General features: G+C 31.1%; 1 protein-coding gene and 1 pseudogene across 5 annotated transcripts; both read left to right on the top strand.

Moving 5' to 3' along the window:
- LOC110025246 (vesicle transport protein GOT1-like) lies at window positions 1-9,771 on the top strand. Of its 5 annotated transcripts, none has more exons than XM_020725600.1 (8): window positions 1-109; window positions 4,340-4,436; window positions 7,827-7,918; window positions 8,016-8,096; window positions 8,178-8,275; window positions 8,425-8,506; window positions 9,372-9,429; window positions 9,525-9,771. In XM_020725600.1, the coding sequence occupies exons 2-7, from the start codon at window positions 4,406-4,408 to the stop codon at window positions 9,381-9,383; spliced, it is 396 nt and encodes a 131-aa protein (XP_020581259.1). In that variant the 5' UTR covers window positions 1-109; window positions 4,340-4,405; the 3' UTR covers window positions 9,384-9,429; window positions 9,525-9,771. The 5 variants fall into 5 exon arrangements, with proteins under 5 accessions (XP_020581259.1, XP_020581258.1, XP_020581256.1 ...); XM_020725599.1 differs by lacking the exon at window positions 9,372-9,429 and adding an exon at window positions 209-320 and having other exon boundaries at window positions 4,362-4,436; XM_020725597.1 differs by lacking the exon at window positions 9,372-9,429 and adding an exon at window positions 209-320.
- Window positions 9,772-10,810: 1,039 nt separating this feature from the next.
- The window catches only part of LOC110025319, a 3,631-nt pseudogene continuing 3,187 nt past the window's right edge, over window positions 10,811-11,254 (top strand).

The raw sequence follows: 11,254 nt of genomic DNA, 5'->3' as shown, positions 1-11,254 counted from the left end.
CTTTTCTTAACCGGCACCCTTGCACGCCAAAACCCCCTCGGGCGGACTGCCGCGAGTTCCGGTGATCTCTTATCTCATTTCTTCTCTCTGATTTCTGCCTTACCACTTGGTAAGTATGCCGGCTGTTCTTGTACGTTTGTCGTGCTTTCAATCATATTCCTTTTGATATGCGGAGCTTTTTTTGTTTTTGAATTATTTTGGCATAAAGATTTGGATTCAAGCTTGTTGTAAGATTTCAGAAAGATCAGAAGTTGGAGAGATAGAAACCCTTGTTCTCTTTGTCTTGGGGAACTATATGCTCATGCTTTCGTTGGAAGTTGGTAATATTTATGGCGTTTTGGTGGATTACGTGCTTTGGATAACCGTGCTCCATCTATGTAGGAATTGAATGAGCAAGGTTTATGTTTTTTTATTTTTTTTGGACTGGTGAGGGAAAGATGCTTAAGCTCTATTTTTGACCTATTTTATGATTATGTCTTCTTATTCAAGATGGTGGCGCTTTCTAATTCTTATTGCATTCCGCTCGAACGCATTGTTTGCATTATTGTCTTTTCAGATAGCAGATACAATTTTTAGCTCTTTATTTAGATTGATGTGAGAAGCTGGCCATTGTTGCTTTAGTTTATAAGATGCTAAATTTTCCATTACAAGCAATGCCTATTACTTCAATTTATTCAAATCGAAAAATTATGCATCTCTGCTGAGAGAATGGCTTGCAAACTTTGGTATTAACCTATGTGAAGTAGAAACATCATAATATCTTATATCGATGGCATGTGATTGTCACTGCACATTGTAAAGTTTATCATGTTGATTTTTTGACTGATGCTTCTAAGTAACTTATATTTTATGTTGGAATCAGAAAATTCTTGTGAACTAATGACTCATGAGATCTGTGAAACTACAGTACTGGTGATTAAATATGTCTAATTTGATATTACCTTGTCAATACTGTCAATGATATTGTTAACTAAATACATAGGTGGGTTATATTCTAAAAAGGTAAAGTGGATTAAGCTCTACAAAAGATGCATAAAATTGGAATTTAAGTGTAGGTAATATGTCTATTGTGATTTAAAGAGACAGGGAGGATATTATTTCGATTTGATTAATAATTTTTTTCAATGAAATATTTAGAACTAAAAGAAACTAATGGTTAAAGGAGAAGTATTTTAAATTTTTAGTAATAATATTTAAAAAATTAATGAGACATTCGGGATTGTAGTAATTACATAGGAGTCAATCTTATTGAGCTATTTATTGTAATTTATGGGAGTGAATGGTGGAACATTGACTTGAATAACTTATGTCGCCTTTTGAGAATCAATTCTGTCTCATCTTAAAATCTTTTATGGAAGTGATCCTGTTGGTAAGATACTCCATAAAAGTTTTATAGAGAAAATAATGGTTTTTAACTCCTTATTAGCATTAGGAAGACACATGATTGAGTAATACAAAATTGATTTGGCATATTTATTGAAGCTATTAATGATATGAATGATTTTAAAATAGGTGGGTTACCAGAGAGCTCCTAACATCAAGGATTAATGTTAGTTTTAGATCCATTTATATTATTTATGAAAGTGCTTGTAAAGGTTATTCACAATGAGGTCTCTTGGTGTGTCGTTTTTTAAAATACAATTTAATTGATGGAACAATTGTTGAAATAAGTGAAAGAATATTAGAGAGAATGTTTAAAATATATGATGATGGTGAATAGCCTTATGGTGAGATTAAGGGCTGAAAAAGGCTGTGGATTTGTGGTTTAATATAGAAAGTCTTTAAAGTATACAATACAATGATGAAAAATTTAAAGGAATATGGTATTATAAATATTGTGACAAGTTCAATTTGATTAGTTTGAGTTGATTTGAAAAATCACGTTCGAGAATCACTTTTAATTGTCATGAAGGGTTAGAAATGCTTGTGGAGGGTTAGTTTATGATATTAATTTATGAGCTAGACTTGGATGGTAGGGGTTTGTGAAGTTTAGAAGGATATCAAGGTCTAGGGAATAAGACTGTCCTTGTTCGAGAGTTATATGGAAGTGTTTGGAATGATTTTGAGACTTTGATTGTTCGTTAGTTGGCCTTGGAGGATTTTTGTGAAGTGAAGGAAGAGAAGCGAAGAGCCTAGAGCAGGATTTTGAGAGTAGTGAATAATTTAAAGGAAATAAAGATAGCTTTTTTGTCATTAAAGAAAAGGCATAAGCTTAAAGCTATTAAACAACAAGTAGATGAATAATGCTTATTCACCATAGTATTTCATTATGTAAAAAATATAATGCTTATTAGCCAATATTTATAGGCATTACAGGACACTTAGGTCAGAATTTTAGGGGAAAAATGAAGATAAAAAGGGAGAGACAGGAGATAACTGGCCATTAATGGGCGGAAAAGTTCTAACTTGATGCGCTTTTTTATTTCAACATGTCCCCTTTCATAAATGGCTAGTTAAATTTACCCAAGTGAAATAAAAAAAAATGCAAAATAAATTAAGATGATCTTTAATTTGGTTTGCTTTATCCACGTGTTGCATCAATATTGAGGATTTATAATTAGTAAAATAAGTACTTAATACATAATATGCAATTTAATTGTAGTGATATTAATAATTTTTAGTTAATATTTTTAGAAGATCAGGAGATAACTAATTGTGATAATTAAGTTCTTTAGATGTATCATGCGGAGGTGAGAGCATTACTTCTAGAGTGAAATTGGGTGGTTTAAATGGAGAACTGCCTTATTATGTGAAAGGAGACTTAGAGAAATTGTAATTTGGCTTTTCATATTGTATGGATCTGAGCATTTGGTGATAAAATGGTTATTGATAGCTTTGTTGAGTGCGATAAAAATGAGAATGTTTAAATGAATTTGTGAAGGATTTGGGAATGATAAATTAAGGAATGATTGTATTAAATAAATGCTCTGTGTAATATCTATGAAATTTAATTTACTTTAAAAAAAGATTGAGTTACTTTGGACATTTTTATCCAAGAGTTTAAAAATAATTTCAAGAAATTTAATATGCAAAACTTCATCTATCCAACAGACTCTAATGATATATAATTCATAATGATTAATCAGTAAATAATTTAGATTATTTTTTATTGATGAGCTTGTTCATCAAACTTATGTGAACATATCTTATTTAAGTAAAAAATATTTATTTGTTTTACCTGTTATCAAAAGAAAACTCATGGAATATAATCAATGCAAGTTTGAGGTTGTCATGTCTTTCCCCCTTCTAGGATTATGTATGTGATATTGGTTAGAGAACATATATTATTTTTCTTTGTCCCTAGATGCATCATATTCTCTTACATTATTCATTATTCATATCTAAGAGTTGCATCAAAACATTTCTTTTACGGCTTATGTAAAATACATAAATTATAAATCTTAAAAGATATTAACAATGATAACTAGAATCCAAAGAAAGTGATAAGACGATGGTTGATCTCAATCTAGAAAAGTTCCTTCTAGACATTCTTAGGAAATTAAATGCTAGAAAAATAAGATCATATCAAGTATTGTTTTGATTTGGAATAAATTCTTATAACTTAGAAATCCCAAAAAATCTTAGTATTTGTTCAGTTCTTAATGTATATGATTTTACTTTATATTATAAATCAACCAATGCCTCAAATTCTTCTCTTTTTTGATAAAATTCTTCTTATTTCTCATCCAACAATTCATTTGCATTTTTCTAGATATTTATATTAAACTAAAGCTATAATTGGTGATCAAATCATATGCACTTCTGGTGATGTGCATGCCAAAGGTACATTTTGTGGTGTAAAGATAGACCTGCGTGTAACGATTCATAAATATGCCTATAGGAAAATCAACAACTACACTTTGCTATGTTCGACAATTCCAACTAAACAATTAATTAGAATTGAATTTTTCTGAACCATGTAGAATTAATTCTGGGTTGGAGTTCAAATTACAATTCTTGGTGTTACTACCTAATAGGACTATAGCGAAAGGTGGGATTTTTGGCAAACAATAAGTAGTCATGTCTGCCTCCACATTTATGATTTTTAACTTTTAATTTAGTCGGTGTTAAGTGAAGTTCTATACATTTCATGCTAGATTTGCATTAAAAACCCTAGGTATTATGATATCTTACATTACCTAGGCTTTATGGATGCATGTTATTCAACTTGATTGTTAAGGATGGGTTTAATAACCAAAGCACTACTTCATGATATTCTTGGTTTCAAGCAAATACAGTTTTCTTTCTGTTCATCTTTTCAAACTTATTTAAATTTCCCTTTTTTATAAGGCTTGAATGATTTTCTTAACGAGTGTAAAAATTTTCCTATTCTATTTAGAGCCCAAGCCTTTTTTGGACAGGCCAATACCCTTCAGAAGGTTGAATTTACTACCAGTGCGGTACAATGGTTTCTTTTGAAGTGAATGACACAAAAAGTAAGATTTTCTGCTCAAGACGGAATTTGTTTTTTCGGTCAATGCTTATGGCTGCTGTCATTTTTTACAAGCGGACAACTTTGTATATAGTGGCAATAATTTTAGTAGGAAGAAATATTGTTATGATATCCTGTTATAGCTTGGATTATTCATCACGTGTTTTTTTTTTTAACTTTTGCATAATGTCATTTGTGGGACGTTATTTTGTCAAATTTCTGATAGCCAAGGGGAATACTGGGATAGGTATTGCACATCTAGAGTCTTATTTCCTTAATAAGCAATTTTAATGTTATATTCAATCCTTGCTCGTCATTTTGCTTTTTCAAATTTTTAGACTTCTGTCCAAGTATCACTGTATTACAAAATCTCAATCTATATTGTACGTGTAAATTTGTCACTTGAAAACTTTCATGCCAAGACTTCAAGGGGCACTTTTATTTTATTAGTCACAGAAAGTTGGTTCTTTGGGCAATTTATTGCATTTATTTTGTTGTGATTTTAATCATGGCCATATTTCTATGCTGATTTTGAACTAACTTTTATTGTTGGTTGGTTGAAATTGGCCTAAAATTTTTTTAAACAACTCTCTCCTGGTATTTTTTACTAACATCTGTATGTTACTTAACGTTCTAATGAACTTCTCCAACTATGTTACTCATTTTCATCTTAATAAAAATACTATTGAATAATTTGTCCCAAGAATTTTTCTACCTTTTTGAATTTTTCTTTTTGTCGGGATATAAATTGGAGTCTTAATATTACATTTATGTGCTTAGTGTTCTTTAAATGTTCGGGCAACTTCTTTTACCAGTACCAAAAATTCTCCTTACTCGTGAAATTGGAATATTATCAAATTTATGTTTTCTTATGCTATATCCTTACTGAATTGCTGGGGGAAAAAGAAATGAAACTGACAAAGCAGAACAAGTGAAAAGGAAAATTCAACGTACTTCAGGATTTCATTGGCTATCTATATAATTTTATGTCATTATCTTAATTGATATCTGTTATTAAAGCAGTTTCACGAGGACAGCATCTTCATCAGTAAATCTTATACCTTCTGCTTTTTGCATTTTTGAACTTAATTTATGTCAAGGTATTAAAATAGAAAAGAATTGGGAGTTATATGCAAGTTATTCGTATTCTAACCATATTCACGTGGTGGTAATGAATCAAAGGAGTGGAGAATAATTAAGTGAAATGACATAATTGAAAACCCTCCAAAGAAATGAGGGAAGACTTAGAAAATATAAAGTTGGTAAATGTGGGGGGACTTCCCGTAATTGCATGGTATGTACTTTGAAGTTTCCCGGAAGTTTATATTTTCTAAGGTAATAAGATTTAAGACACTAAATCCTGTAGTCATTAAAGACAATTTAGTGGTGTATTTTTTTCTTTTTCTAATATTGTGGGTTGATAAAATTTTCATTTTTCTTACATAATCTGGTCATGTAGGCTATAGATGTGAGCTTTTTCCCTTTGTAGTTTATTGGAATTGAACATTTTTATGCCATTATATGACTTCTATCATTACATTATAAATTATAGCGAGCTCCAAAAATTCACGAACGCTCCCCAGGAACACTCTCTGCATTTTATTTTTATTTTTGTTTTAAGAGAAAGCTTTTGAGGGTCGAGTTTTCTGAACGGTTGAGTTTTTTAAATGCAGATTGTATTGTAGATAAGACACTACCCAGAGATTTCACTCTTATTTAGCGATGAATTTTTGATATAGGTTCGAGGTTTTCCATAGGCGCAAGCTCCTATGATTAATTACCCCTCCCGATAATAGGAGAACACTTTCGATTAAGTATAGTCATTTAACATTGAATATTTAAAATTGAATAATAGCAGTAGACTTAGAATTTTGAATTGTAAAATTTATCACTTGAAACTTAAAGCGGATGGTGGGGGAATGAAATCGAAACCCGATCAATATTCCATGGTTCCGTCCCCTGGGCCATCATGGTCACTGATTTATTTAATCAGAAGTGGTAGTTGACCCAACTTGACATAAGGATTTTTTTCAACAGTCATGGGTTGTGTCGTCCAAACAATTTTTGTAGATCTGAGATTGATGTTTGTCTAAGTGGATAAGTCGACCATAACTAACAGAAGGATTTTGTCAGGCAATTGCACTCTTATGATTCACAACTCAAATGATAAAAAACCGTTGGGGAACATACAGGCTGTGATCATGACTGTAATAGAATGATGTCATTTTTTAGCAACCGCCCAGTCAGATGGCTCTAGTCGTAACTATTATTTTGTGATGTCATTTTGCGGCAGAACCACACGGACAGAGGACTTGGGTCACTTATTTACTGACATGCAATTACTTTAATTGTGAATATATTGATACATTTGATTTTACATTTGTTCTTTGTGAGTTGAAATCAATCAGAAGTTTGTCACCCTCGACAAACTGTTGCGGAGGGTGGGTAGAATTTACTTTTAGCTTTTAGTGATTTATTCTTAGGTTTGATATTTTAATTGATTATTTTAAGAGCCTCGATTTAAAAGATTGATCCCTTTGGTTGAAATCTTCAATCAACACGGCTATCATCGAGGAATGAGGCATTTGAAATATTTATCTTTTAAGTGGGGCATTTAACTTTGTTAGTTTAGACTCTTAGGGTGTAAGTCCTGTGGACTTGTTCTTATAAGAAGGAGATTCACGTCAGGTGATTTGGACTTGTAAATTCTTATTTCAGGATTTGTACATTTATTAGTGCTTACTAGACTCGTCAACTTCAGTTCTTATGAGGAGGAGGATCTCACTAGTGAGGTGAAACTCACAACCTTATTCTATAGACAAGGCGACCCGATTAGCCTGCATAACATTCTCGAACCTAGTATTTGAGCATTGTTCTGCATTGGTTGAAGCACATGCGGCATTTAATTTTCATATATTTGAATATCTTTTTTAACTTTCAAGATATTTCATTGGACTTGAGGAATCCCTATGAAATTTGCATATGCTTTAAAAATTTCTAATGTCATTTGTAGCTATAAACTTTTGCTTGGATTTTATTTTATTGGATTATTGCAATATCTTCATGCTTTAAGAGGGATTGATTGCCTTCTGTTCGCTAGTAAGAGTATTGCGAATTTGGTGGTAGAATTGAAATATTAATACTTTATTTTAGCATTTAAAAACAATATATATGTCTTAAACTTAACCCAATCGATAGAGTTTTGACATTCAATTTAAGTTTAGTCCTTCAATTTTTTATATTTCACATTCAACTTAAGCTTATTCCTACTTTATAGAATTTGATATTCAAATTTAAATTTAATTATTTTTTTATTTTTTTTAACTTTTATTATAAGCGTCAACAATTATACTTCTTTCCTTTATCATCTAATTCTAATCTGCCTATGGTACAGAAATCGGCATAGGCCTGACCGGATTTGGAGTCTTTTTCTCCTTTTTGGGAATCATATTCTTCTTTGACAAGGGACTCTTAGCCATGGGGAATGTGAGCCCTTTATTTTAATTATTGTTATTTTTTATCACCTTTACATGAAAATATTTAAGATCTGTGCTCATTGGTTCTCCATCCTCTGAAATGGCAGATCTTGTTCCTGGCAGGACTGATGCTGACAATTGGATTGAAATCTACGATGCAATTTTTTGTTAAACCTAAGAATTACAAGGTTCAATCATGGCTGATTTTCTGTCAATTTCCTTATGTATTCTTCATACTTGGCTTCTTTTACTCATTTTTCCTATTACAGGGCACAGCCTCATTTGGTTCAGGTTTATTCCTAATCTTAGTAGGATGGCCCTTTTTTGGTATGATTTTGGAGGCATATGGCTTTATAGTTCTCTTCAGGTTGGTAAACTATTGCCCCATATATTATTAACTCCAGTTCTGGCCACTTTTTGGTTGTTTTGAAAATTTTATTCTTTATACATGGCTTAATTATATATAAATTCGGCATTTTTATCTTATAAATCTTGGGGCTTGATAATATTTTACAGAGGATTTTGGCCCACTGCAGCAGTTTTCTTGCAGAGGCTTCCGATTGTTGGGTGGATTTTCAAGCAATCTGTTGTGACGTCGGTAAGAAACACTTTTTTTGCCTGCAATTACATTTGACCACTATCACCATTGCAGCCAGTGGTCGACCAGTCCTCTTTCTCAGTTTAAATAATATAATACTAATAATAGAAAATTGATTAAAATACATAAAATTATTATTTTTAGTAAAAAAATATGAACAATTAATAAGATAGTATCACCGAATTTATTTGACAAAAATATAAATGCATAAAAATATAAAAGCAATAAACTTTCAATTGATATAATTAACCAATCCATTGAAAAAAACTAATTAAGTTGGGCATTTTCTTATTTGAAACGGGCAAAGTTAGAAATTGAGAGTCTGGCAAACTTATAAAAAACATTATCTTCTTAAGAGGGGGTTGCAACCTCCAAAGCAACCTGTGCATGCTATACAATCATGTACTCATACTTTAGAAAAGCTTTTTTTCAGGCATTTAATGTAGAAATACATAGAAGATATTGGAATTACTTAAAGCAAAGTTCTAATGTATGATATGCCATTTTATTCTGCATCATCAGCAAGTCTGACAAGCACCGAAACTCGCACAAGACACGAACATGATAATATGACATAATTGTAAAAAATAAGACATGACACATCATAAATATAATATTATGTTTTGTAAATTATTGTGTAAAACATGTAATCAAAATATTTGGTAATAGCATTTCTTATTAAAAGCATCACATAACGAAATATATTCAATATATTTCTTATAAAAAGCTTTGCGATAACAATAAGGAAATAATCCATGAAGATACAATTAATATCAAATGGTTCTAAATGTGAAGGTTAGGGTAGATAAAAAAAACTAATATGAAAATTACAAAATATTCAACTAAAATAAGGTTTACGATGCAGTATTTGAACTGAACGAACAGGGAATGAGGATTCATTAAACCGGCTGCCAAATAATATGGTAAAGGATAATGATAATGATGATGATTATTATTATTATTTATCAGTCATAGGAGTTTTTATTATTTCCTCAAAAATGTCTTCCTCTTCTTGCAGTTCTTCAACGGTTACAGAGGTAGGCGGGTGCCTGTATGATCACAAACTGGTATTTGTTAGAAAGCACCCCGTTTCTTTTAGATACTTGCTATCGCTCTGTTTTTCCAATCTGCTTTGTTTGTCCGAGTGTTTTAGTCTGTTGATGTACATAAGTTCTTTCCTAATGTTGCTTCACTAGTTTTTACAAATGAAAATATTCTGTTGTTCTACTTGGAGCCGAAAATAAATCTTTTCAAAATGTCAGGTGTTATGCATGTAATTATAAAATATTTAATCAAAGTTTTATCAAATGTGATGGTTTTATTTTCATGCACCAAACTAGTCGAATGAAATTATCATTTTCTTAATATAATTTTTATTTGCTGGTAGTCAAAGGAGCCCTTCAGAATTTCATATTATATATTTATCTTTAGGAAGATTTACATGCAGTCTGGTGGTATAAATTTATGTAAGAAATTATAGGTGTTAGATATGGAAATGCATGAGAATTGGGTGGTATGTAAATACCCAAAAAAAATTTATGTTTGAATTTAAGTATTTTCTTATCTATTAAAGTGTTTAAAAAATTGTTCAATTTTATTCTATTTATAGTTTGGTTATTAATAGTTAAAAAAGTAGATAAAAGAATTTTATTTAATTTACTTTTATGATAATTTTTTATTATCTTTCATGATTTTATTTTTTTAATATGTGATGCTAGAATATGTCGTATTAAATATTTGTTATAGATTAAAGAATATCATGGAGCCGAGAGAAAATATTAGGTGTGTGCAATGCAACTGTAGCCAATCAATCGTAGGAGAGGGCGTGCTCAAATACAATTGGTTGTCTGTGTGTGTGTTGTTGCACGCATCTAATATTTTCTACAATAGTTGAGAGGGGTTTGAGGAAGCTAGAAGTGAGATTACCTATATATTTAAAATAAATAAATACATTAGTGTTATTAACATAAATGACAAAGAAAATATGTGATTCTCCCTCCCAAGTAAAATGTTGAATATATAGCGTTTGTGAGTAGGTCCCATCTAATGTATTTGGTAATAATTAAGCTGTCAAAATTCAATGGCATGCAGTATCTTGAAGCTAAAATTCTACTGCATAAATTTTAAACTTTTGATTCTAATAATAAATCAAATAGAGATGTGATGGCCTACGGCTAGTACCACCCACCTCCTCTTTACTCCACGCAACGAAGAGCTTCCTTCCACTGTCTATATAACATCATATTCCATTACATCGTTCTTGTATATATATGCTCTCCACTTTTTCTTAACAAGAAGAAGAAGAAGAAGAAGAAGAAGAAGCAGGTATATATTCTCTCTCTCTCTCTCTCTCTCTCTCTCTCTCTCTCTCTCTCTCTCTCTCTCTCTCTCTCTCTCTCTCTCTCTCTCTCTATATATATATATAAAATTTAAAGTTAATGTATATATAAAAAAATGAATGAAATTAGATGGGTTGGATGGAGGGAGTGAAGGCTGGTATGAGTATGGTGGTGGTTCAAATAATGACAGCAGGGATGATGCTTCTCTCAAAGCTGGTGTTGGTATGAGTGAAGGTTGTCTTCTCTCTTTCCTATCGCAATGCTATTGCCGCTCTATTGGTTGCTCCATTTGCATTCCTTTTTGAAAGGTTAGAATTCCATCCCTTTTTTTTTTGTTCCAATCATTCAATTTGATATTTTATGTGTGTTTCTTTTTTTAAAATTTTAAAATAATTCAAATATAGAATAT

This window comes from Phalaenopsis equestris, unplaced genomic scaffold (assembly GCF_001263595.1).
Source record: "Phalaenopsis equestris unplaced genomic scaffold, ASM126359v1 Scaffold000297, whole genome shotgun sequence".
In the NCBI taxonomy this organism is placed as follows: Eukaryota; Viridiplantae; Streptophyta; class Magnoliopsida; order Asparagales; family Orchidaceae; genus Phalaenopsis; species Phalaenopsis equestris.
The sequence above is the reverse complement of the archived record's forward strand: the minus strand, read 5'-3'. Positions and strand labels throughout refer to the sequence as shown.

Bases quoted from the DNA above. Each gene is read 5' to 3' on its own strand.
- LOC110025246 (XM_020725598.1), top strand. From the start codon at position 4,406: ATGGTTTCTTTTGAAGTGAATGACACAAAAA. The intron at 8,276-8,424 runs GTTGGTAAACTA...AATATTTTACAG, and splicing joins GGCTTTATAGTTCTCTTCAG to AGGATTTTGGCCCACTGCAG. The intron at 8,507-9,524 runs GTAAGAAACACT...CTCTTCTTGCAG, and splicing joins AGCAATCTGTTGTGACGTCG to TTCTTCAACGGTTACAGAGG.